General features: G+C 38.9%; 2 protein-coding genes across 3 annotated transcripts; one reads left to right on the top strand and one right to left on the bottom strand.

Annotated features, from left to right (window-relative positions):
• Window positions 1–60: 60 nt before the first annotated feature.
• Window positions 61–18933, bottom strand: EBAG9 (estrogen receptor binding site associated antigen 9). 2 transcript variants are annotated; one of them, XM_085053425.1, is made up of 7 exons: window positions 18794–18933; window positions 11584–11681; window positions 8134–8212; window positions 7768–7926; window positions 5673–5780; window positions 4535–4626; window positions 61–592 (listed from the first exon to the last, which is right to left on the bottom strand). In XM_085053425.1, the coding sequence occupies exons 2-7, from the start codon at window positions 11664–11666 to the stop codon at window positions 472–474; spliced, it is 642 nt and encodes a 213-aa protein (XP_084909551.1). In that variant the 5' UTR covers window positions 11667–11681; window positions 18794–18933; the 3' UTR covers window positions 61–471. The 2 variants fall into 2 exon arrangements, with proteins under 2 accessions (XP_084909551.1, XP_084909552.1); XM_085053426.1 differs by lacking the exon at window positions 18794–18933 and adding an exon at window positions 12590–12729.
• LOC146442342 (uncharacterized) lies at window positions 18409–27852 on the top strand. Its single transcript, XM_085053424.1, has 2 exons — window positions 18409–19419; window positions 25948–27852. Exon 1 carries the CDS (start codon window positions 18508–18510, stop codon window positions 19246–19248), a length of 741 nt encoding a protein of 246 aa, XP_084909550.1. The 5' UTR covers window positions 18409–18507; the 3' UTR covers window positions 19249–19419; window positions 25948–27852.
• Window positions 27853–27957: the final 105 nt, after the last annotated feature.

Raw genomic sequence — 27957 nt, 5'->3', positions numbered from 1 at the left:
TACAAATACTTTGATAAAAGAGCAAAAGCAGACATTCTTTATCAGGCAGGAAACAAAGGGTTCTTTAAAACTGTTTAATTACATGTTTCAGGTAAGCACAGACAATACAGGTAAATTTCCCACCACTCAATATTTACATTCTTTTCTCTAGGTTTGAGCTGTTCATTAAGAGTATTTTTCAATCAACATCCTTGTCAATCACTTTTGCTGCAAAGAAGGGTGCTGGAAAAGAACTATTGCAGGAAACATTCCATCAAGGCATGATTTTCTGTGGGGCTTTTGTCCTTTAAGAACTGCGTACTAGTAGTTCAAGATAATTTGGGAAAATCCTGGCTTCCAAGATGACCTGAAGAACAGATTGAAACCAATCAGTGTGTTGAAGTCCTATAAATAGTTAAATCAATACCAATACATATGTTGTTGAGCTGAAATTCTCTTTCCACTGGCACTGCCATTGCTGGCTGGTTTCTGTTAGGACAGTTTTACACCAATTTTGTTTTGTTCCTTTTTCAATAGCCTTTGTGCCTCTTTCTCCATTTTCTTTCGCTGTTGTTCTGCTGCTCTTTTTTCCCTTTCTGCTATCTTCTGTTGTCTGTAATTAAAGAAAACATGAATTGCTAAGTAACACACACTCGATTTTCAGCCTGCTTATACCTTAAGTTCCTGTCAATACAGAGGTTATTATAACTAATAAAAACTAATAGTTTCACTCTATTGTCGTTAGGCTCAGAACAGGTATTCTTCTACTGTGCTGGAGTCCTTTGTTGAGATTAATATAGAATTGCAGAATATTCTGAGTTGGAACCCACAAGGATCATCAAAGTCCAACTCCAGGCCTGCACAGGGCCATCCCCATGAACCACAACACGTGTCTGACAGTTCAAACTGTTCTGGCATGTTCCAACACTTCTGGCAGGCTTGGTGCTGTGACCATTTCCCTGGGGAGACTGTTCCAGTGATCAACCACCCTCTGGGTGAAGAACCTTTTCCTGATATTCAGCCCAATCCAATCTAGTTTTAGGCAGTAATACCTGTTCAATTATTTTGCAATCTATTTTGCCACTAGCTTTTCAAAGATTCAGAGTAAGTGATTCAGTGAGAGGATAGGACAGTTATAAGGCCTAGTGCAAAACCTAAAAATCTATTTAATGCTTTCAGCAGCAGCTCAAAAGTTTTGCTTTTTTGCTGGTTTGGTGGTTTTGTTTGGTTGTTTGTTTTTTTTTGTTCTTGAGATTGTCACCCTCTATATTACTGTACATTCCACCTAAAAGCCATATAGGTGACAGTGCTGTCAGTCTAGCATATGCAGAGTAACAATATTTGCCACATTTCAGTAGCAGTTTTTAATATTCCCCACATATCTGAATTGATGCAGAAGGGAAGAAATACACCAGCCAATACGTTGAGACAGTAGAGTTCCAAAAAGCCACATGGTGTTAATGCTGCTGTTCATGTGCAGTTCTGAAGCAGAGATCACAGCAGCTCCAGTTTCTGTCCCTGCGATGACCTGCAGGACACAACAGCAGTGGTTCCACGCCCTCTACGGGCTGAGAGCCTGCATTCAGTTCCACCCAGAGAGAGACCTTCCCCTCACCTCAGACACAGCAACTGGCCAACAAAAAGTACAAACAAGTAGCTGCCATAAACTAAAAATGTGTGAGCTTAACTGTTCCCACTGGGAAAAAAATTTGGTTCATAACATGAAGTCTGAAGTTCCAGATAGGAACCTAAAATTTGCAGAAGAAACTTAAGCTCCAACTAACTCAATTTAACTGAAAATCCAGTTTATCATCCACTACACAACGATTCATCACTGACTGGAAAATTTCAGTGCATCCCAGCCCAGAACCTGCTGGAGAATGGGGAAAAAAGAGACTACAGGAACTTTTCAGGCTCTAGTAGTCTACTCCTCAGCACTGTCTTTCTGCATGCCATGATTCCAGGGAGCATTTGACTTACACTACGTGCTTATTTCAACTGTTCTGCTTATACATTAAGTCACCAGAAAGCCCATAGGATAGTGTCTTCACTGCTATTTAGCTGGACACAACCCATTTTTGCATGATTGATTAGCACCCCATTACTACACAGAAATTAGTTTAGTCTTACTGAGCACTAACAGGTACCCAGACATAGCAAGCTAAGGGAGACATTTACTTTTGCTGCACACTAATTTCATTCTCAAAAAGCCCCACTGTAGTCAGCATTAACACTCTGCAAGATTAGGGGGACCCTGTCCAACCATTTGGCAGTCTGAAATATTATACATACTTCTTTCAAGAGTTACACTTATGCACTAGGTCACCAGAGAAGCCACAGGATCTTCAGATCTTGTAAACCAAGATGCAGATTTCTAGCATTAAGCAGAGACTCCACATCACTTCCTTACAATCGTCTGTTGAAAACAGAGCCAGGCCTGTCCAGTACCATACTTAAGTTTTATGTTAAATATCAGATGTGAAAGACACCACTGATGTCTACTGCAAGAGAAACTGAATCCAGAAAGTATTTTCTATCAATCTTGCTAAAGATCATCCAGTACTTCACTCATTTACAAATAAACATTGTCATTTGTATGTCATGAATAAAACAAAGGTTTTACTTCACCCAGCTGCGATTCAGCTTTCACAATGACCAGTTGTACTGAGGTAGCCAGCCATAGCTGGTCAATTGGTAAGCCACAGAGACAGCTGGAGTTCTGATCATATTCTATCTCTGGAAGTAGTTAGACACACATCCCTTCTATAACAACGACAGTTTGATAACTTTTAGTGAGGCCAAAAAGAAATCCTACAAAAAGCAACCATTTGAATTGAACCCTTTCAATAGTAAAGATAAAAGGCTGAAATCTTTAAGATAGGTTCAACCAAATAACATGACACTGAAAACTTTAGCTTTTGGGAAACCCCACTGCTATCACCACATAAGACATCTCTCTTCCTAAGTATTCTAGAGCATGAACCTGCACCAAAGGCAGAAAATACACCTTTGACCAACTTGGAAATATGCACTGCACAAATTTTACACTCCAAGAATAAACTGGCATATACATACACCACATCATTTTTAGTAGGTAATTTGTATATTATAAACTCCTGCTTCAGAGAGTTTGAGTACTACTTCTGATAGTCCTAAAAACATCTGTAATGGAATATGGCAAGGGTTAAGTAAAGTACAGTGCAGCCACTGCAGCCAGCAAAAGTAGCAGTTTCATTTCTCAGTTACAAAAAAAACCAAAAAAACAAAAAAACAAACAGTATTTTCATTGTCTTTCATTTAAGTCTCAGCAGACTGCACTTTAGCTATTAAAGATCTTACTGAGTCTATTGATATTCTTTACAGGAAAAAGTACTATCCTTGGAACAAAAACAGCCCAAAAGCACATCATTCATATCACAAAGCTTGTACTTCAGTACAAGACCTGAAACAGTAATGAAGTTTAAAAAAAAAAAAGACAAGGTATTGACCAGAATGTACATACAGATTACCTGACTAAGTTTACAGAAATATTTGTATTACAACCCTATTCACATGTTAAGCTGCTGCAGAGCAAGACTGACAGAGATAATAAATTGAATCAATTCTAATTAAGATTAGCGCATTGAAAATGAGCTGGTAACTTCCCTCTTGTCTTATTCTGAAGTAAATTTTTCAAAACATTTAAATAAATAGTTGATCAGAATTTTTTTTTCAAAAATACCTATTTTCCTTAGAATTATTTTTAAACATAACATCTTTATTTCATATTATCACTATTGGAACACAGAAGCCATGTACTTGTAATTTTGTCAGTAGAATAAGAACAGCCTAGGAAGCTATCTAAGGCTGGTTATCTGATGATGTAGCAAAAAATAAAAGTTTGATAAAACTGTAAAGTCACTACCAGTTCAAATAATTGTGTATGATTAACTTAAACTCAGTTTTCATCTCTTTACCCTCCATACTCCTTGTGTGTATTCTTAAAAGGAAAAACAAGAACACAAACAGAGTGGCTGAAGTATTCACACCAACTTTGTGCAAGACTTTGATTTTACATTCAGCCTTACCAGCCTAGTTTAGTTAAATTAGCTAGAAAAGCTTAGCTCCTACAGGGATTCCAGGTATATACTTATCACTTCACCTTCTATCCTGTACTATATTTACCTTAAGCACACGATTATGATACTTTTTATAAGGACATCAAGTGGTTTTTAACTTAATCAAGTTGAAATGTGATCTGAACATAATAAATTGTTAGGATTGGAGGGGCATTGTTGGGGTAGGATTTTTTTATCACCTGCCTGCATGTGTTAATGTGTTATTCCAATGTTCCAGTGATTTTCAGATTTCCCCTACTATCTCATCCACTAAATTAATTAGATCCAAAATGTCAACTGCTGAGAACCAGCTACACAGAGATTAGATGCATAAAAAAAATAATTTGTCTTAAGAGGTCTTTAATAATTCTTGGCACTTACCAGAAAGGTGTTAAATAAACAAATGTGATTCTTTTACCTGTAAAACTTTTACATAGTGTTATATTAACTTCAATTACCTAAGAACTTCTTCTGCTTGCCAAGCAGCATCTTCCTCTTCTTCCCAGGCATTAGTATTTTCTTGCCAAGTATCCAGGTCTCCCAGTTCAGGCTGAAACAAAAGAGAAATTACATAAAACACTAGTGTGTGACTGCCAGAGTGACTCCTGGATGACAGTAAAGTTTCCTTAACATTTATTTTTAACCTATTTATTTTTAACCTGTTTGTTTTTAACCTTAATGCTTCAGACTTACAGAAATATTTGAGGTATGGTAGTGCTTGTCAGCTTATTGTCTATGTTTTTTTCCCTGCTCTAATACTGAGTTTTTTCAATTGTCAAAGGGTTTTTTGGACAAAGGCAGGAAGGAAGTAGTGGAGAGCATTTTTAGCAAGAGGAAGATAAACTGAGCAGATTAAATTAGTAGATAGTGTAAAAGAATTCTGGAGGCTGCATGGACAAACCAACATGTACATCCACATGTTTTTATGTCCAGTATCAGCTGAGTGACACTTTTACTCACTGAAAGTCCTTTCCTGAACTATTTTCATAACAGACAGTAAAAGGAGGTGGTGTGACCATTCTGTATTACTTCCTGCCTGCACCTCTCTGTGCACAATGTTAATCAAAGGAGAGCACTGTTAAAGAAGGCAAAGGGCAAGGGAGGGAGAGCATCTCCTACTAACTGACCAGGCTGTTATGTCACTAGAAAATTTTTTCAAAGATTAAGGTGCAAAAATTAGGGGACTATTACATTACAATCCCTACAGAAAGAAAGGGAGAAACAGAAGGTTAAAAATGGGTCCAAGATAATAAAGCAAAGATAACAAAAAAAAAACCTTTTCAAAAAAAAGCCTTCTAATCTTTTGTTAGTAACTTATTGCCTAAAAAAAAACAAACAAAAAAACTACAGTTCATTGCTTTAGCAGATTTGCAAGCATGTAAGTATATGGAAGCTTCTTTTATCACTGATCTGTGAGGTTTTTCAGCAGAACATATTGGACTACTTCATTCTTCAGTCAATTTTAAAACAGTTTAAATTATTCCACAACTATTCCTCTTACTTCCCACAATGCAGACCTTAGGGAGAATATTTCTTCCCCTTCAGAACACCATTTAACTGACAAATACAAGATCAATACTTAGAGCATATACTTACAGATTGGTGAATAAAAGGAATATCTTGTGTAGCTGCTAATCTGCTAGAGAATCCTGTGTTTCCCTCTGGAATCCCAAAATTTAAAGGCTCTCGTTTTTTAATAACTATCTGAAAATATTAAAAATAAAAAAAAATAACAAGAAAAGTGGTAAGTCAAAGCACTGCACGGATTCCTTGGTGATCATGTAAGTCTGTGCCTGTGAAGGTTCAGCTACACAACACCTCACTGTGCCTCAAACCTGGTCAGGTTCTGAAAGCTGCACAGCCAAATGAACTGATAAGTGAAAGATGCTAAATGCGAAAGATAAAAACTCCTCCTCCCCCACTAGCTTTTTCTTTAGTCACATGGAAACCTATGACTGTATCAAAACAAAGAATGGGCACAAAGAATCACAGATCAAATAGCCACATCTCCCAGTACTCATAAAAGCTACTGATGTATCATGTGATATATTCCTTGGAGAAATCCTGCTTCTGGGACAGGTCACTTTAAGGTACTACTTTTGAGGAGTGCTGTCTGCACAGCTGTACTACACTGTAATGTGAGCTCTCTCAGCTACTCCAATAGCATATCTGTGCAACTTCAATAGCTGCAAATTCTCTATCAACATCAACTTGTAAAGCACTGTACTGGTTTAGCTGAAAAACATGCACTAGTGCTTTTCCCAAAACAGCTGCCAAGATCATGTATCCCTCAGTCATCTTGAACTCAAGTCACGAACTTCATTTAGCCTATTTTGAGTCACTGCTGCTTCCCAATGAGGCAGATCCACAGTTCCACTGCCTGTACAAATGCTAGTTCCAATGCAAGACACAGGACTAGACAATCTTATTTCACAATAACAGACTGTTATTTGACTGAGTTTCTGTTTCTAAACAGATGAGTATAGACGAGTGGCAACATGAGTAGACTCTGCCTCAAATCTCAGGGTTTATATTGAGACACTCAGTGGAAATAGAAACACAAATTACTACTGAATAGTGTCAACTAGCCTAAGTTAACACAGATGCTCTTTACAGTGCCTGTAGTCATCCCCAGAGATACATTTAAACTAAACCCAGCATACAGTACTTAAACAGCATGGACTCTTCCTCAATTTTGTTTTGTAGCTCATTCTATTAGGCAAAAAATGTCTGTAGATATAAAGGAGAAATCTACCTCTCCCTAGTGCTCTTCTGCCCCTCAGAGTTTTGGAGATCAAAATCCTTAGAAGTATTTAGTCCACAGGATACTGCAGATCCTGAATGTACAAAAACCTGACACCAGTATCACCTCCAGTTCATAAAACCACAGGAAGATTCAAGTTGGAAGGAGCCTCAGGAGGTTTGGAATCCAACCTTCTCCTCAAAGCACTGTTAGGTCTGAGGCTGATGAAAGTACTTTGGGCTTATCCACTTGGGGCTTAAAAAACTTCCAGAGATGGAGGCTCCACAACTTCTTTGGAACCTGTTCCAGTACTTGTGAGGTTTTTCAATTGGCTCAAAGACCTGGAAGTACCCAGCTGAAAGATTTGCACATGAAAACAAAACTTGCAATCACCATATTTTAATCAGTATTTATTTCCAACGTTGATGCTCCTGTAGATGTGCCTTTCCGTCTTGTCTCCACAGTAAAAATGGATATTTGAAGAGCAAGCTATTTTGAAATATCAATTCCCTAATTCCAGCCTCCCCAATATAACTTGGTGAAACAAGTAACCTTGTTTTCTGAAACAGCAGGGCTGCTCCCTCAGACTTCAGTAGAGAAAGACATGGAATGTCTCTGCTCAAATAAGGATATGAGCACAAGCATCTTTGTGCAGTGTTCCACTTTCAGAATTCACATGACTAAAGGGTTCTCCCAATATACTTCCCAGAACTGTTAGACTATGAAACTATTCTTAAGTGTCCAATAACATGAAGATTAAAGATGTAAACATGAGATAGCACCACATTCATTAAGATCTCAAAGATCTTAACACTGGACATGTTAGACTATGCACCAGCATCTATTCTTATTTACCAACAGCACTTTCTATAAGTTGCCAATTTACTTAAGCCTATTTTAAAGCAAGAGAAAAAAACCCATAAGTATAGTTGAAAGTGCAATACTTACTTTTTGAGTTTTCCTTATAGTTGGTGTCATATCTTTGAAATAATCAGGTTCTACTTGTTCCAAAGAATTTTGCTGAGCAGCCACATTACCATTGCCACCTTCAATCTTCACACTTGTAGGTGCATCTTCATCCCATGAAGACCAGTCTTCTACTTCAGGCTGAATATAAGTACATGGTACATATTAATATTATCTGCAGGTAAAAACTTGCCTTTTCATATCTTGCTAAGATATATACTTAATACTATATAGTATACGTGATAGTATTGTATCTTTCTTGGATATATACCAATCCTGCTGTAGGACTTGTATAATCACCCTGTTAATGGATTATCTATTAGGCCACCTACCACTTTTAACAATTACCTGTTTAGGAACAGATGAATAATCCACTGTGGTTGGCAAAGTTATTTGGTCTCCACTTAACTTTCGCCCTCTTCCAGACCTGAAAGAAAAATGTAGGATTCCTCCAAGCTCTGAAAACATGAGCACTAAGTTTAAAAAAAACAAAAAGGAAGTCTGAGAACAGCACTACTGAAAATAGTCATGGCTAAAACATTTAGTGCTTCAATTACCTTTGTATTAACTACTGTCCGTAAAAGTCTGCTAAGCAAAGGAATTTCATCATGAATTTAAAATGGTGTTCACAAGAATTTCAAATTGCAATTTACTTTTCTAACTGCAGTGAAACAGAGGAGAAATACTTCTGAGAAATATGAAAATGGACTAACTAACTTATTTGCATAATTCAGTTACAATTTTAGATTGCTTAGGAAGCACTAATGATCAACATTTGTCAAAGAACCACTTCTACTGTAAGATGAGAAATTTTTCTATTTGTCTTAAATTTTACGCTGTGTCTAACAAAGAGCTTTCTGAGCTGCTAGATTTGAAAGCCCCTATAAAGCTTTTTCTTTCAAAGTCTAAACAGAGGTAGTTCAAGATTACGCAAGTCAACAGCTCTCGTTCAATGCATGCTTCTACTTAAAGAATACTCATGCATGCATGAGTTTCAATGCATTTCAACAACTATATAAAACAATTTTAATTGCAAACAACACCAATGCATTGCAAATAAACCACCTAGATATTTACTTAATGACAGCATTCAAAGATCAGAATAAGAATTAAAATATTCTTAGCTGACATTCACTGTATTTTAACACCTTATAACACAACAGAATGCAATTCAGGCTCACACTCATGTTTTCCCCAAGGAATGTAAGCTCCTATAACAAAGCAGTCATGTAATTACTTATGCATCTTGGAAAATGTAGGTTTTCTTTCTTATTACTGATGAGAATAAAACTGGGAAACTTCAATTTCTAGTTTCAAGGCATTAGTTTTAGTATTAGAGAACATACTATCAACTCTGACTACCTGAATAGCTTGTAATATCACCTCTGCTTCATGACGGTGAGTGACTAGACATATTTTTTCTACTTTAGACCCGATAGATTCCTCCTTAGGAAAGGTCACGGTGCTATAGTCAAATTTTCAAATTTTATAAAATTAACTCTAGCCCCTTTACAAACTGTTCCTTAAGCTGGAAAGCAACACAGTTTAAGGGTAAAAGAAGGTGAAAGCACTGCTCCCTCAAACACATTTGAGACTTCCGGTTGATAAGATTTACTTGACATCTCTAAAGAAAACCCAAGTTTGAAAACATTTTCCTTCAGACCTGTACAACATACACATCTTTAATACTATTGTAAGTCATCACTTCTGCATGTACTTTCTCTATATTATCTAGAAGACTCCAACAAGTGGCTTGTAACAAACACATTCATCAAGTCAAAATGGTTACACTAGCAAGGGTGAAGGTAGGAGGAAAGAGCTTTTGTCCTACAAGGTGGGAAAGAATATGGTACACAGAGCAGCACTGGGGAAGGCTATGCATCTCCACTTCTTCTAAGGAAGGAACAAGATGCTTATAGGAACAGCTTCTCCACAACCATCATGAGATACTGATCACTGCTCTGAATACCAAACGCCTCAAGAATTCTTGGGTTTGTTTCTCCTTACTAATAAGCAACATCTAGATTTCTCAGTTGGAGATAACTAGACATTTTAAACAGAATGAAGTTTCATCTCTTTTTGTACTTACACCTTTTATTTCCTGAAAACTGCATTCAGGCAGGCTGTTGTTTTTCCAGAAAATATTTAATTAAATAAAGGACTAGTACTGTATGTAAGCTCTATGCTGCCTAGAAAGTTGCACAATCTCTACAGGCACTTGTTCAAATGAAAATCTAATGTAAACTATATAATCTAAGTAAGTACTAGCTCATGTCCACTGAATTAAAATGCACATTTAATTGAATCACATTTGCTGGTTATTAAGCATAGTCGTATGCAAGGGTGCACTACAGGAAAACAAAATTTATCAAGCCATACTTTGCAGCTGACAGCAAACAGAAGAAACATCTGTGGTTAGTGGTCTGAATTAATTTGATCCAGTGACTTGCTTATGTGAAAGATTTAAAATTTTCATTTCCTCAACTAATTGTTATTCACCAAAGAAAGGGTTTTCTACATTTTGTACTCTGAAGCAATTTCTTAGCAGTTCATTTCAAGATTATAGTTCACTCAGAAGTCAAAAAACAAGATAAAAATATTGTCATTACACTTACAAAACAATTATTTGCTTATAAAAAATGTCTTTACACTTAAAGAAATGAAGGGTCCACATAATATAGAAGTATACATCAACTCAGTGTTTTGACTTTTTTCAGAACTTGAACAGCAAGTGTTCCTTATTTAATTTGGAATTCAAACCACAAAACTAAGGTTGACATCTATATAACTGTATGCACCATTAAAACGTATCTTTGTAAAGCTTCACTAGATCTGTAGAGAATTTACCAACATGGCGAGAGCTTCCTCATTCTTGGAATAAGTAAAGGTGAAGAGGAAACAAAGTTATTTTGCATCCACCACACATTCTGCATACGCTTTGACCTCACTTGCAAAGTAGCTGTCATCATATACAAAAAAAGAATACATTTCTCTAGATTACTATTTGTTTATGTAAACAACATGCTGCAAAAGTGGCAGGAAGCACAGTAGTTCACATGACAGCACAATGCCAAGATCTGCCTCAGGTATGCTGCTACTGTATTACTGAACTCCACTACTTCACAACCATAACTCTTGAGGGTTTTCAGAATGCTTCTAAGTACTAAATTAACACATTCATGAGCCTACAACTCAAAAGAACACCACATATGACTTAAAAGAGTGCAAAAAATAAATCACTATTCACCATTATAAAAAAAAAAAAAGCAGTTCCCTGGAACTTTGATCACTGTCCTCCAAACTTTTGAAAGAATCTTCAATAGGCAGAAGAACCTGAAGTCTCAGGCAACTGTTTTTTGACAAAAGAAGAATTGCTTACATTTATAATGAAAGCCTACTGACTGATGACTGGATGCTCCCATTAACTGAATCTCTTAAAACCCAAAGTATCACCTGCCAAGTACTTCTAGAATATGTGCAGCACAGCTTTTCTTCAAGTTTGACATGGAATAGTTTCAAAAGCCATTTTAAAACCCTGTCATAGCTGTTTACAAAACCTCATTCAGCTGTCATACAAGAAAATACACTCAGACTAACCAGACTTCTGGAACTCTAAACGAATATGCAAATTAAAGAATCAATTTAATTTAGTTTTCATCTGTCTTGATTGTTTTGCAATTAATAAAATCAGAGCTGGTAAAAGTGGCAGGTGGGTGCTCGGAGAAGAGAAGAAATGCAAGAACCTGTAATTGAAAAATTGAAAAAGAAAAGGTAACCAAATAAGTAAGATATGTTTACCTGCATATTAACTTTTTAATGAAAGAAAGCACTGCTGCCAGGCAAGTACAGACTTTAAAGAGTCGAAACTGTGTTATGGCCATGGTGAGAAACCCTTCCTGCAAAACAAAAAGTGACATGCAGAGAATTATACATCTTTATACAGTACTTAAAGCCAATTACCTTAGTTGCTGCTAAGCAAGGAACATTCCATGAAACTGTATTAATGCAAGAAAAGAGAGGAGGTACATGGAGCAAAGATGTTACCTGCCTACTATCAGGATACTTCACTGATGTAAATAATACAAGTATCTAAATATATATGGCCTTTAAAGAAACAGCACAAAATCACAGGTAAAGTCACAGTTAAAGACACTCTTAAAGGGGAAGTGCAGGCAACCATTTGCAGTGCCTGTGCAGCTGATCTGTTTCGGACACTACCAGTGGCACTGAACACTGGCAGTGCAAAACAGATTAATCATCAGAGAGAAGCTCTTGCTTGCCTGAGCATGTCTCGCATACACAAATTATAGATTTGGTAAATGAAAACCCAAAATTGGCCATTTAAATTTACCTTCCATTTTGATGGAAATGCATGATGAGAACAAACATTGTTTCTTTTAGAACTAGTCTCACTGAAAAATGATCATCGAAGAAAGATTATTCAGCCTATGTGCACTACTGCACCAGCTAACCCACAGAGCTATTGATATTCCTATGCCTGACTGGATCACGATAGCAAACACAGCCAAGAACACATTCATCTTTGGCTGAACCCACTCCTGATGGTAGCTATTTTTTCAGTGACAATTTGATAATCTAGAGAATTTATACTCAGCATATCACATCATTCAAACACACCACCTCAAATAGCTACAGACTGACTCAGAATAATCTGCTGTAATACCTTTTCTCTTCTACAGGTGAACATTTTACAGTAAAGAATAAGAGGTTATGCTTCACAAATAGCTTTTCATTATATACATCTACACTTGTAACAACATTTTCTGTTGCAAGTTTAACGTACCTCCTGGTGAGAAGAGAAGGCAGCCCTGTGACATTTTCCTCAGGCCATGAGTATTCCATGGAAGGACAGCTTGATTTCAAATATGCTATGGCATTTAAATCACTTTTTATATTCCAGGCTTTAAGTTAGGAAGAGTCAGGAAGGTGGATCATTAGGTAGGCTGCTCCAATACTGTCCTGAGGATTTTATTAAAAAGGTACATAATGGGATTTGTGAGCTTCACGGAGCATAGATTTATTTTTATTGGTGCTCATTTGCTAGATAATATAACTACTATTAAACACTGTAGTAAAATAGTACTAGAAATATTGCTTCACATATTGTCCAGAACAGGACTTTCTGCTACTGAAAAATCACAGAGGGAGCTATTAAACAAAAGGGCCCTTTTACAGCAAAATGGAAAGCTTAAGGCAGCAAGTAACCACCAAATTACAGACTGCACTACTGAGCTGTAGCTCAGGAGAAAGGCCTCATAGGACATGTATCACCTGTACCTCAACATTTGTGTTGTCTTATTTCATTTCAGGGGAGACTTAAAAATGTAGAGAACTTTATACAAGGTTGAATTGGCTCTTCATTACAACAGAAACAGGAAGCAGTCAGTTCCCACAAAGAAGCAAGAACAGTCATTGTCCAACACATTTCGTTTTTAGTTTAAAAGACTGGACCATCATTTCATATTATGCTCAAGCACTTGCTTACCTTCCAGAATGAGCAATGTTGACAATATCTAGACGACAGAAGAATGCACCAGTCAAGAATATGAATGATTTGGAAATAATGGAAGTTAGTGAAAGAAGAGTGGATAGTAATTAGATGGAAAGTTCTCTGTTCTAAAGGATTAATAAATTATTTTTAATAAATTATTGCAGATAAATTATTGCAAACTAACACTGGATTGGTGAAAGAAAATGTTATTTTTAGGAGAGACGGCTAGAATTTATCTACCTAGGATTTGAAGCATGAAGAGCACATGACCTGCTGAAATGAGAATAAGTGTACGTCTTTTCTGAAAGGAAGCTTGTTTAGAAGCTCCATCCACTCTACCAGAATTCATTCCTCTATCAGCTTGGGGAGCAGGAGGGAAGGAGTAGAATAGTACTCAATATTAGAAAGAGTAAAGCTCTTTCCCTCAGTTCAGGCTATCTAACTGCCACACAGATACTACAGACAGATCCTAAATTTAAAAAAAACTTAACTATTGACTGAAAAAGTTGTCTAAGGAAGCCACCAAAAACCTCCGCAGACTCAATATTATTTAAGCCTAAAGCCAAGGAACTAAGAAGATTGCTAAGTGCAAAACTAAAACCTAAACAACGTTCAAGTGTGTCAGTTACAAATATACATATTTAAATATGTGCACATATAAATGAGCCCAATTTCCCACTCATTTCCATTTTTTCATATATTAAACTGCATACTGTATTGAGTTCTTGATATAAAGTTAAACAACTGAAAAAACCAGAATCCACAAGAACTCTGGCTCGCAGAGTCAGTGGACTTTTGAAGCTCACTGTTGACAAGAATTAACCGTAAGAAGTTAATCCATTTCCCAGGTCATTCCCATACATGAGTGACTACACTACCAGTATCACCAGTATGCCCATTTGGCAGAGTTCAGTAGCTACCATCATTCCCCATGACAATCAGATAACTTGCACATCTCCACTTTCCATGTGTCAGGCAAAGACTTCAGAGTTACAAGACATACAACCACTTAACATATCTGTGACAGAGCTGCATTTCATTTCAGCTGCGTTAGAATTAGGCCCATCAATGGCTGGACTTGACAATCTGGGAGGTCTTTTCTAACCTTAATGATTCTATGATTTAAGACAGTAAGTAATGTTTTGCCCACTTCTTTTCTGAGTATTGATTGCACTGTTCCCAACTAAGTTAAGCTCTGTACACTATAAACTGTCAGATGCACAACCAGAGTTTTGTCAACAATACGCTATCAGCCAGCTGTAGCAGTATTAGCAATCATTCACCTTTAAAAAGAACATTCCTCAGTGTACCTGCTAATTACAATATGAAGCAGTATATCTGTATTAATTTTAGCAATATGATAAAAGCTGTTTAAAACACAATCTTGAACCAATTATTGTCTCAAGGTAAGGACAAGTCAAGCAGTTCCCCCTGTGTCTGAAACAACGCTTGAAATGTGCATTGTTGTTCTAAGAACAACACTACATGAAAAGTTACAGGTTAGGTAAAGGTTTTGAAGTTTGTCAGTGCCTTTTGGGAGTTTTTAAAGTTAATTAAATTTCTCAAAGGTATAAACTTTTATATTCTGAAGTTTTACAAATACAGATGTACATAGAACCCTGATTTTCCTCAGTTCACTGCAAACTTAATTCACCTGATACCATTATACCAAACTTGTTAAGTGAAACAAGGTCTTCCTCCTTTTCTTGTCCATTTCTCAGACACTGGAAAGAAGCACAGCCATGTATTTTTTCTTTCTCATGGAAAAAAATACAGTACAGTGTAATGCTAAATGGCAGGCCAAAACATTGTGTCTTCTTTTCTTAAGCCTCTCCTTGATAAAAAATCCCAAAACTACATCAGCAATTATGACACAGGATGACAGAGGCAATGCAAAGTTGCAGTGCTACATCAAAAATCCTAAAACATTCATCAACAGATAGAGGCAAATGTGAAACACTGGAATAAAATTCAGAATATCTGGTAAGAGTTGTCTGTCAGTCTGATACAGCCTTCTACGTATCACACCTCGTGCCTCAGCTTCCCATTTATAAAACAGGATAGAGATTTCCTCCTCCCACTACTGAAACTGCTTTTAAAGTATTACATTTATCAGACTTACTGTCAAATGAACTTCCATTACAACAGATATAAACAAGGAAATAAATAAAGACATGAATCCTGATGAATTTAATACTAATGGTCAACTCAACAATTTTTGTAACAGATACGAAATTTAGCTGGAGATTGACTGGAAGCTCATATACTGCCTCCAATTGGTAAAAACTCACAGCAGGTGTTCACATGGCAGATGAGCACAGAAAGGACTAAAAGACATTAGCCATGAGATGTTAAACACTTTAGAGCCAAGTCAGAACAATGAGGCAACTTAAATATTTAATGGACCCATAAAGGAAAAAGATTGAAAGGAAGAGAGGGAAAATTCAGAAGTTTACTGAACATTTTTAAATTGTTTACAGCTTGCAACACTGGCCTCACTAGAACTCCTGGCACCTCTGACTTCACTGACCGTCCACCCTTGCATGGACTGGTTAATCAACTCTGATGCAATAATCAAGACTCTCACTGTTCATCACAGTACAATGAGCACACTGGCACCTGGATAAACACTTCCTCTTTCATATCTAACTGTACACACAATTACCACTTAAACAGGATTTCTACACACAGAGCCAATTCTAAAATAAAGTCACTTTGTGGCACTAAAATTATTCTAGAAACTTGTTTTCTTCTTATGAACTCATCTTTTACTGTCAGTGAAAAAGATGTAATACAGTCATTATAGAGCCCCTATCCTGCTCTCCTCTGATCCTCTACAATGCCAACTGATTTGTATTGTGCAGCTTTCTTTAGATATCATCATCTTTTGAAATAGAATTTCCACCTTGCATTACCAGTGTCTAGTGAATTCATTACATTTTCTTTCACATGAGCTCACTTGTGACTCTGGAATGTACACAGGAACACACCTTGTAATCAGTGACTTTAGCCTGTATTAGACACAGCTAGATAAATAACCAGATGATGATAATGTCTAAAACAACTTGTCTGAAACTGAAAGGCTCCCGTCCAATTTGCATATAGAGCCACAAAAAAAGCTCACACTTTTAAAGCAAAACAAGAACTTCATTTCCTGGTACAAAAGACTAACACAGCCTTGAGTGTTTACACTTGTCAGCACTAACACTCTATACTGGTTCAGTGGTGCTTTTTTGTTGTCACTAGAACAGTTGATAAAAACCGAGAAAAGTTTCAGTGGTAATGATAGAATTTCTTAAAAGTTTATTTTTTTATGAAATTTTACAGAAGTAGAGTGGCCACATCAACCTGGAGATGAGCAAGTAGGTTTACAGGGAGATAGATTTTAAGAAGATCAGTAGACAGAGCTTAAAAAACCTGTTTTCAAGCACACAAACCCTCCTCCAAATAATGTATGTTACAAGGTGTACAAAGACATCCTGTATATTAAAAAGGCAATGTAATGATTCAAGAGTAGCTTTCAGTCAGGTACTGAAAGACACAACCAACACCTCCTGCATTACAAAGACAGCAACCATGACTCTGTAGCCTAATGAGAGGTTTCACTCCCCTCTTACTGGTTGATTTCTGTTTGTTTTTCCTTTGGTTGGTTGCTTTTTTCACCACTTTCTATAGAAACATAATATTAGGAACACTTGTGTGTGAAGGAAAAAAAATCCTACCTATCTCGACCACTGAGTCTAATAAACAGACACATTAAATGGCAGCATGACTGTACCCTGAAGCCATGCTATTATGGCATTAGAGAGAGGAGCAGAATCCAAAGGGAAGATTAAGAGGCACCTCCTCTATCTAATTATAGACAAGTGGTGGTGGGATGTTTGTAAATGTACACTAGTTCCAATGCTAGTTTTCCAACCTTCAATGCAAATACCCTAACTAGACAGATGAAGTAGCTGGGACAGAAGTCAGCTTACTCACAAAAATCATACGCAGAGTAAAGTCATCCAAGGCAATCAAATCCAGAAAGAGATATGACCAAAAGCTGCAGAAAATACCAAAATTCAGGACAGAATGTTTGTCTTTCTAACTAAAGACAGCAAAACTCGGTGACTGCTGGCAATTCCTGAGTTATTCCTATACACTGAACACTCTGATATACACACAGAGTTTCAACACTCTTAAACATGTTACTCCCAGAGCCATAAAACTTCTATAGTAATACCACCACATCTCACCTCTTCCTCTACAAGAAACTGAACATAGCTCCAGCCTCGTTAATGTGAACTCCTGAAGCTTTCTCTTCTGAATTAGAGTAGGTTCTACTCTTCAAGGCAAGATTAGTTAAAATAGAAAGTTTATGCCCACTGACTAATCAGTTATACTTTGACAATTTTGTATCTATATATGCCACTGTCTTCTGAAAATCAGCATACAGAACAGAAACTGAAGTCATGCAAGCTGGTGATACTACACTACAACTTCATTCACCTTTGCAACAAGTCTTTTGCATAATGAGCTAATTCATGTAACTCATTTCACACTACTGAAGTTCTCAGACACAGAACCAGAGTTCAAGAGACCCCAGTTCTGCTCCAGTACCTTACCTGCCATCCTGGACACAAGTTTTGTAACTACATGGAATGCCAGAGACAACAAATTAACACCGTCATTGTTACTACCACAAAATCATCTTGTAATACCTGCTGTCTTGACAGGAACCAGCTATTTACAATCAATGTACACTACAAGATGGTCTAAAGAGAACTCTGCAGCACACATCTGCATTTCCAGAGGGTTATAAAGCTGCAAGCTACGCTATTTTTCATTAGATATGCAATTCAGGGCACTTATATTGTGAATGCACGAACACATAACAGTGCCCTACCATTCTACAGACCAGCCAAGGCTCCAATGTTATTAAAGACAGCACTGAAGCCAAATGGTAGCACCTAATTTTTCTGTGACCTGCTAGAGACACTTAAGTCTTTAAAAAGTGCGCTAACAAACCTTCACACTAGGCATTATGAAATTTGCCGGGCAGCGTAAACAGTGATAAATCTCCAAGCAGGTAACCCCAAGCAATGCCGTCCCAGCAGTGCCAGCTCTGACAGGACGCGTGCCTTCACCCTTTCCCTCAGGGTGCCAAGCCCCCGTGTCCCCAAACGCTGCCCATCCACTACTCTGCCACTTCACGTTCCTCCCAGCCCATGAGATCCCTCGCTCTTCGCCCCGGAAGGGGCTGGAGTAGCCCGGCAGAGGCCGCGGGCCTGGCGCTCCCGGGCAGCCCCACCGCCGGGCGAGAGCCGAGGGGAGGCGGCCAGAGCGCCGCGGGGCCCGGCAGCCCCGAGCACGGAGCGGAGCGGGGCGGGAGCGCAGCCGCGGGGGAACCGCGCGGGAGGCTCCGGCCCGGGCGGGAAGGCGCCGAGGCCGGGCCCCTGCCCAGCGAGACGGAAGCGGCACCCGGCGGCGCAGGACCCGACCCTCCCCGCTCACCTGCCCCGGGGGGGAGGCCTCGCCGGGGGTCGCGGGGCTCCAGGGGCCGAGGCGGCCGCTCCCGCAGCCTCCGGCCGCCCCTCATCCAGAGCCGGGCGCGCGCCGCTCCGCCGCCAACTCGCGCGCCGCCATCTCGGCCCCGTCACCCGGGAGACGCGCCCGCCCCTTCCGGCCGCGCCGCCTCCGCTCGGCTCCGCTCGGGCCGCGGCACACGCGGCTGCCGGAGGGCTCGGGGCAGGGGCGGGACAGAGCTGTGCCGGCTGCCCGCGCCCCGCCCCGACAGCGCCCTGCGCCCGCCCCTGCCCGCCTTCCTCCGCGGCCGCAGCGGCTGGGGTGGGTGTGACCTGCCTCCTTGTCCTGCCGGGAACTGCGGTGGAAAGGCGTTGGACTTTACTCGTGTCAGTTGCTGCACGCGTGGCAGTAAAGGTGTTCCTCTGTGGTCGACAGGATGCTGAGCTGTAAATTTGGATGTTACTAAAAAACAAATATCGCTAAAGTTGCTTCTGAGGGTGCAGCCCAGTGTCCCAGTTTGTTCACCAAGTGCTTGTCCATTTTAAAGGCTGGTTAAGTGATCTAATGTAGGGTATTCCAGAGCTCTGTGTAAACCTCCGGCTGTGTCACATTCGGTCGGTGAGCTAAAGGGGTGTTTTGTCCTTTTCTCCCAGGGAAATCTAGTCAATTCTAGAGCAGCACTAATACGGCACTCCTTTCAACTCCAAGCTGTAGCACTCAGTTCTTTGTGTGCTCTTTAAATATCTTCCCTTAAAGACTTCCTATTCTGCCAGTGGATTTGTTCACCTGCTGTGTTCAATACCTGTGTCCATCAGTGAGGAGATGGATGATAGGAGGATGGCCCTCGTGAGGAGGCGCTGGCGTCAGACAGTTTCTTCATTTCCCTTTTCCCAAGTCCACAGACACCGTGACTGCATTTCCACAGCTCTTCATCAGGAAGCAGGCTCCGAAGGGACAAGGAGCCAAACATCATAAGGCTGGCCATGGGGCAAAGACCCTGTCAGCCAAGACATGAGCAGAGTGGTCTGGGGTAGCTCAGAGTCCAGACTACCAGGCAGTTTCTGGTGATGAGGCAGATATGAGCACAAGCCAGTGAGCCTGTACTGGTCCAAGATCAGTAGAGTCCGTAGCAAGTCAGGACACACTTGTGGCCAAGCTTAAGGACAGCACTCCTGTGATGTTGCTCAGGTGGGGATTGACACCCTTATGCCTGCAGAACCAGCATTCAGTAAGAGAAACTCATATGCAGTACTGGCTTTAATTTTAAAACCATTTCAAAACCATGTTGCAGAGTTATACCTTTCAGTATAACTTTCTATCTAAAGCAGAAACTGGAAAATAATGTTCATCTGCATTCACACAGAAAAGCAAAACTGCAAGCATGACACACTGGGAAAGGTCAGGTTATGAAGATAGCCAGTTAAATTTCTTTTCAGAACACATTCAGGTTTTAGCATTGCAGTCTATATATTCAGTAGGGAATATGCCACAGTGAGAAGGAAGCATTTTAACATATGCATGTAAACTACCACACTAAATATAAAAACTGCCAGAGAGACTCACCCCCACTATCCTCCTGAAGGCACAACAGACCTGTGTGTGGCTGTTGCATTAATGAAAAAATGCTGGAAATTGGCTGACCACTAATGGAAAATAACTGTCTTCTCTAAAAACATAATTATGCAGTTTCAAAATTAGTAATAATATAAACATATCTTAATTTCTAAAATAAATGCTCACAGGGGTAAATACTTCTCTGTTCAAAAATGTCATTAAACCTCAGATCTGAAGTTTTAAACTTGGATTCCTTTGGTTCAGTTAATTTTCCTAAGGCAATCTCCTGAAATCTCGGATATTTCATTGCCACATTGAATGCAGTACCACTACAGTAAACTAATCAAGTTTGTTAGAGAACTATATTTTTTTAATTAATGCTTTTCTTATACAGATATTAAGACTTAAACATATTAAATCACATTGCCTGACAATTTTCAAGTGCACTAATGTCACTTTTTTTACATCAATAGCGATTTCCATCCCTTCAAAGTTTGATAATTCCATCATCCTGATACATTCATGTTTCTACTTAATAACCTCATTCTGTCTGTAAAAGGGACACAGTCTCTCTTTCAATATGAATTCTCCCTCCTACGGGATATGTCCTTCATTTATTTGTTTGTTCTCTCACTGTTAAATCATTTATTAAAGCTACAAATAGCTTTCTGACTGAGTAGCTTTCCTCAATTACAGTCCTGTTGAATTATGTAATTCGAGTTTTATGTTTGCAGAAGAAATTTTACCTTCAACAATTTTACCAAGTGTTTGAGTCTGGTCAAAGTAGAGTTTTCATAGTTTTAATCACAGAAAAATTGCAGGTTTTTACTGTAAAATTCAGAAGTCATTTTCTATACTGCTGCTACAAATTTAATCACTAAATCATCTTGAAAATCCAGATGAGAAGAGGCAGTTCCATTGTTATATATGTTTTCCATTCCACTGTAGTATTCTTGAGCATCTATTTTGGGTAATATCTAAGTATTGTCCAAAGTATTTGCTTAAGGTTAGACAAATGTGTGTCCTAGCCTGTGTGCAAATCTGACCCAAGTAAATAGCCAGGTAGTCATGAAAGCCCCTTTTCTCTCTAAAAGCTGCTGGCTGCAGCTGTACTCTCCTCTGCCTCTGACAGCATACCTTCAATTCCTTCCCTTATTCCCACTACGGCTTGATATAACTTGTAGAGGAAAATTCCAGACCAGTGATCTTGGTAAGAAGCCTTTGTAGGAAAATTCAACAAACCGGTTTTTTGCAAGCACATAATACATAAAAAATAATATTCATAACTTTGAAATGGAGCACAGTCCAAGTAGCTTTTTTGGAAGCAGCGGCCAAGAGAGGCCAAAGAGCAGCAGTATGTCTCCCTTATCTCAGACAACTGTGCATGTTTGGTCTTCTGCTGAACTGGGCAGTTTTGCTGCTTCACTGAAAATGTTTCAGGGGTTCTGTCTCCTTTAAGCATCTCTCTCTGAGGCACTGACCTTCACTCTGGAGCCTGGCCAGCTGACAGGACTTTTTGCAGGGCAGAATCCCCAGTCAGTCTAGACGAATACCCACCTCAGGCTGAAACAGGCAGGTTGGTTTTTTCAGTGTTGTAAAGAACTTAGAAGTAATAAAGGATGTGTGATTTTAGCCTAATGCTGAGTAATTTCCTGAAGAGACAATCCTGTGTTCTTCTCTCTGCTAGCAGCATCAGCTCCTTCTTCCTAGGGTGTTTCTGTATTTAATGTGATGAGTTAATATGCAGAATAGAAGGTAGGAGTGGGTACCAAAATCCAGTTTTCCTTGTCCCTGCCATAATACTTACATGGCTTAACTACAAATTTGGGAGAGGATAATGGGACCTCTTTTTTATACAGCTAATTTATCACTTCATTACTAAACAGAAAATCTTCCTTTCCATCCTGTCATATGCTGCTATTAAGTGATCTTAGTTGACTTACATACACATCCTTTCTTTTGTTCCTATAAGGAAAAAATATGCAATAAGTTCAAGTTAACAGAAGCTGGATCCTATGCACTGTGTTAGCATTGGAATTCAAATCCTCTAAATACTTGAGCATCTAGCTTGTTGCTTTATAATAATATTTATCTTCATGGATATGTTTGTGTGTGCATGCCTGCAAGTGTATTAATTTCAGGAAAACAGGAGAGAGAGGGCAAGGCATGAAAACATAAGGTCATGAAATTTTCTTGGAAAAAGCATTTAGGAAAGCAAAGGATTTTCTTCCTACGGTTGTTTTTGGTTGGTTGATTGGTTGGTTGGTTGGTGATTCGTTTTTGAGGGGAGAGAATAATGAAGTTGTTCTTTGTTTCTTCATACTTCAGCATTTGTTAGAGGTATTTCTGCATATTTAGAAAATGCAAGTTCCTTTAATTCATGCCCTTTGGCAGATCAAATTGTCTAATTTCAAGAATAATTATTCTGAAGTTAGGAAAATAAGTTAATAGAAAAAAAATTATAATGAATCCTCCATTTTCCCATTTTGAAACAAATCATTTCACTGAAAAAGACTCATGTTATAGCCCAAAAACTTCAACTTGAGTTCTTACCTGAACACCTATGTGCCAAGACCATGTGGCTGTTGGAAGTGTTGAGTTCCCAAAATTTTTCTAAAAATTATGTCAGCTTCAGACAAACCTTGCTGTCTCAGTAAAATTTGGGCTGGGAAATCTAGATCCCAGTTTTGATAGGGGAAAAGAAACAACAGCTCATTTTTAATGGAACTGTGTAACCTCATGTAGATACAGTCTAAAGGAGAGAGCAATCAAAGAAGGGATATGAGGAAGTAAAATAAATACATGTTTTCCTTCATTATACAACTTCCTCATGAGGGGAAGAGGAGGGGCAGGCACTGATCACGTCTCTGCAGTGACAGTGAGAGGACCTGAGGGAACGGCCTGAAGTTGTGCCAGGGGAGGTTTAGTTTGGATATCAGGAACAAGGTTCTTCACCCAGAGGGTGGTTGGGCACTGGAACAGCTCCCCAGGGAGTTGGTCACAGCACCAAGCCTGACAGGTTCAAGAAGTGTTTGGACAATGCTCTTAGGTACATGGTGTGACTCTTGGGGATGGTGCTGTGCAGGGCTGGGATTTTGACTCAATGATTCTTGTGGATCCCTCCCAACTCATCTTAATCTGTGATTCTATGATTATCAAGTTTTCCTGTTCACTTCATGATAGTGAGGGAGCATTTTAAGTTATATTTATCATTACAGCAGTCAGTAGGCTGAACTTAGATCACACTCTTTCTGATCTTTGTTTATCAAAGGAAGAACAGTCCTCTTCTGGCCATTGACTATTTCATTAAACTCCTGCTGCAAAATATATGTCAACAGGTATTTTGAAATGTAAGCTGAACAACTCAAATATTAGCAAATTGATCCAGGGTTTGGGCAGAAACTTACCTCAGAACAAAATGTGCATGAAAAAGTTAACAAATTAGCTAGAGAGAGCATTTTTCAATCCAGGTTACAAAAAAAGATTTTGTGATGCTAAACTTTTACTGCCTCTTCCAGTGTAGCTTCCAAGGACATCACATTCCACCCAGCTACACTTGAGTTTGGGGCTAACAACTTCTATTCAACTAAAGCAGCAATTCTCTTCGTGGAAAGTATTTATTCTGGCTTTCCTTTCTCTTCTGGAAGAAACTGAGCAACTGCTGGTAGCTCCAGGGAGCATGCACAGATGAGTACTGTATTTCCAGCATTTTCATTAACTTTTTAAGTCTTATTAACCCTGAACTGAAGCAGTTCTTCCCTAAAGGCATGTTGCAATCAGGAAAGCATTGAAGAATGAAAGATTCACCATACCTCTTCATAGCTTGTTCTAGTGATTAAGCAGTTGTACTTTTAAATTTGAATTTGTCTGACTTCTATTTTTGACTACTCTTTAATCCTTTCTCTGCTAAAGTTTCTTTTGTTTCCTTTTTCTTCCCTGAGAAGATTATGACACATCACAACCATATTTTGTATCAGCTTTCTTTTCAATAGAATAACACTGCAAGATTTCCCAAGCTTAGCTAGCAGTGCTAGACCTCAATAATTCTCTTTTCTCTTTCAGTACTCCATTTTCTCCTAGTTCCTTTGAAAATAGCAAGCCGAGCATCAGACTCACCATTGCAGCATACAAAGCTAGGATCAGTGTTATGTTCATCTCTGCTCATATGTATTCAGAGAACCCATGGAAGCAGATGCTGAGTTTCTCACTATGATTTCCAGTGCCATTGCTTTCCAGGGAATTGTGTTGCTTTTGCCCTGTGCACAAGATGCAAAACCCCAACACTACACTGACTTTGTACACAGACAGTGGATGAGAGCCAGCCAGCACAAGAGGCCAGGTTGCTCTGCCCTTGTCAGTGTTCACCCACAGGCTGCCAGACAGATTTTATCAGCACCAACTTTATACTTTACTTCGGGATTGATGACAGAAAGAATGGATACCTCTTTCCTAGTGACTCCAACAAACAGAAATTAGCAGGGATTCCTATGGGGGACATTTTTTATGATCTGTTACTAAATCACTAGTTATAAGGTAACTATAAAAACAATTTTTAAAAATACTACTGTTCAGATGGAAAGCATCATGGTAAAAGTGAAATACACTAAAGTGAGATTAGGCCTTTTGTTATTCTAAGCAGAATGCTGATTAACCTATTTATTACACTAAGGTGGTAAAATATAAATTATTTATGAGGAAAGGAATTTGTTTTTCCTCATTTTGAGCTCCAGTCATTACACATTTGGCTCTGCAGCCACAGCTGTTTCTTTTGGAAAATGAATAGCTGAGAAAAACAGGCCAAGTAGAACACAACTCTGATTTCAATTGCAAATATTTAGAAATTTAAATAAAGCCAAAGAGACCCAGCAGATAGAAACACTGAATATTTTTCATTGCTCCAGTGAAAACTCAATCACTAAGTTAAACCCAAACTCTCAAGGTGCCACAATTGCTACAGTTAAACATATTCCATGAGATGATGACATGGACAAGATAGTGCAGAGCTGCCACCTCAAAGGACCCTCCAGAGAGAAATGAGAAGCAGCAAATAGCACTGATGGAATCTTACTGGATTTAAACAGACTTCACGCATACTTTTAGTCCAAGTGATAAAGGTCCATCCTGAAACATTATGGCAGTAAACAAGAATAAAGAATGGGGAGAAGATAAATAACACCCCCCCCCAAAAAAAAAAAAAAAAAAAAAGGAAAAACCTATGATAGCAAAATCATTCTAAGATGTGAGTAATTTTTACATCCCAGCAGAATTTCTTGGTGCTGGTTAGTAACATTTTTTTGACTGGACTATGTGAATAAAGAGGAATATCCATGGGGGAATAATTATCAAACAAATTAGAATCAAACAAATTTCAGCTTATTGTGCATTTCAAAACCCTCAGGGCCTGACTAAGGGATAGGCTAAGCTAACGTTTTTTCTAGTGGCCTTTCATTGACAGCAGTAGAACTATTCAACTTGCTGTCACATAGAATTTGGATTAGTACATATCCAGACCCATACCAATTTATTCCAACTGTTTTCCAACCCATTATTTCCATGTCTGTTTAAAAAATGATTTTATTTTTTTGCAGACTTGTCTACAAAAAGACAGAGCTGAACCAGCCACTGGAATTTATATGCACTGGGCCAGCTAAAAGAAGTATATGCCCACAGTTGAGGTAATTCACATCAATCCTGGGTCCTCACTTTGTGGCTGTTTAGTTCTGGGTGCTGTCTGTCTTTGTAAGGAATCAATGCATTTCATGACATTGAAAATGTGGAAATTTTGAAGAAAAAATAGTTAATGCATCTGTCTGTCTGTATATGCTAGAGGTATGGAACCTTTAAAAGCACATCATTGTATTTTTCAGTGTGTAAAAAAAACCCAAAAAACCTCAGCAGAACAAGGTTCTGAATGAATTCTAAATGTTACTGTGTTCAATACTCAAATGAGTAGAATCTGTGACTGTGAAGAGAACAGTTTGCAAAACAAGCCAGCCTATGCATCTGAGAATAAACCTGCAGTTAAAACAAAAGTCTGAGGCCACTAAGAAAGCATCTCTCATTGCTGATATCACCACAAATCTAACTTAATTCCTGGAAGTTCCATCAAGAGACCCCTGACTAGGACCCTCCAGTGTAATTTGGATCTGTGCATGTCTAACATGCTCCTTGCCTGGCTACTGAACAGAGGCTGCACTGGTGTGATTAACAGAACTCACATGGGGAACAAGTGGCATTGGGTTGCTCACATCATAGAGCAGCCAGTGGTACCCTGAGACAGAAGCCACTGGTATACCTCTGGAATGCAGTCACTCTTTCTTCTGGGTCTCTGAATGCTCTTGCATTTTAAGCTAGTCTGGGCAGAATGTTACAGCTTACTTTTGGCAGCATGTGAAAGAGCTTGTTGTCAAGCCTTTAAATTCAAGATTGGTCAGCACAAGTTTCTGTAAATTTGTACAATGTTTGATCTTTATTCTGTGCCAAGCATGAGCTGCCTGAAGAGGACTACATTGCACTTACAGCAACTGCATTTCAACTGTCATGTTCCAGATGGAACCTCAAATGTTTACAGATCAGACAACAAGTCTTCCACAGCTGTGTATCAATACCTTAAATCTGGCCCTCTCCCACCACAGCGAAGGAAATCAAGTGGTAGCTCTGGAGCAAGTTGTGTGCCCATGACATGCTGCAGCCATTCATTAAGCAAAGGCTTTTAAAGTAATGCAAAACACTGAAGAACATCAGCAAAGACCTCTAAGAACGAAAGAGTAAGACTACAGATGACATTTTACAGCCTTGATATATATAAAACACATTCAGGTAGCATATATTCTGCTAGACTGTGTGAAGAAACATTCTGTACTCCATGAATTACTAGCACTGGGTCAACCAAGTCTAGTATGAAGAACTCATCATAATGATACACATACACAATTCAAATAGAACATACAGCAAATAAAGTTACAAACATTCATTGAATTAACATACTGTGCTGGTTTGGCTGGGATAGAGTTAATATTCTTCATAGCAGCTATTATGGGGCTGTGGTTTTGATTTTTGCTCAAAAAAGTGTTATGATAGGGGTGTTGTCATTATTGCTAAGTAGTGCTTGTACAGCATCAGGGCCTTTTCTCCTTCTCACCTCACCCCACTGAGGAGGGGGCTGGGGGTGCACAAGGAGATGGGAGAAGACTCATCCAGGACAGCTGACCCTAGGGACAAGTGGTGACATGCTCAGCACATAAAGCCGGGGGGAGAAGGACAGGTGGGATATTTGGAGTGGTGGCATTTGTCTTCCATAGTAACTTAGGCAGAATGGAACCCTGTTTTCCTGGAAGGATCTGAATACCTGCCTGCCAGTGGTGAAGTGGTGAATGAATTTCTTGTTTTATTTTGCTTGTGTGCATGGCTTTTGCCTTACCCATTAAACTGTCTTGATTTCAACCCATAAGTTTTTTAACTTTTACTCTTCCAATTCTCTTCCCTATCCCACCAGGTGTTGGGGGGAGTGAGCAAGCAGCTGTGTGGGGCTGAGTTACCAGCTGGGTTTAATCCATGATACATACTGAATGCAAAAACACATTTTAAAAAACAAGATG

This window comes from Lichenostomus cassidix, chromosome 2 (assembly GCF_008360975.1).
Source record: "Lichenostomus cassidix isolate B80296 chromosome 2, HeHo_3.0, whole genome shotgun sequence".
Lineage (NCBI taxonomy): Eukaryota > Metazoa > Chordata > Aves > Passeriformes > Meliphagidae > Lichenostomus > Lichenostomus cassidix.
The sequence above is the reverse complement of the archived record's forward strand: the minus strand, read 5'-3'. Positions and strand labels throughout refer to the sequence as shown.

Coding starts and splice junctions, on each gene's coding strand:
- EBAG9 (XM_085053425.1), bottom strand. CDS start 11,666: ATGGCCATAACACAGTTTCGACTCTTTAAAGTCTGTACTTGCCTGGCA. Junction 7,927..8,133: donor ATTCATCTGTTCCTAAACAG/GTAATTGTTAAA, acceptor ACTTATATTCAG/CCTGAAGTAGAAGACTGGTC. Junction 593..4,534: donor CAAGCAGAAGAAGTTCTTAG/GTAATTGAAGTT, acceptor CTTTAATTACAG/ACAACAGAAGATAGCAGAAA.
- LOC146442342 (XM_085053424.1), top strand. CDS start 18,508: ATGAGATCCCTCGCTCTTCGCCCCGGAAGGGGCTGGAGTAGCCCGGCA.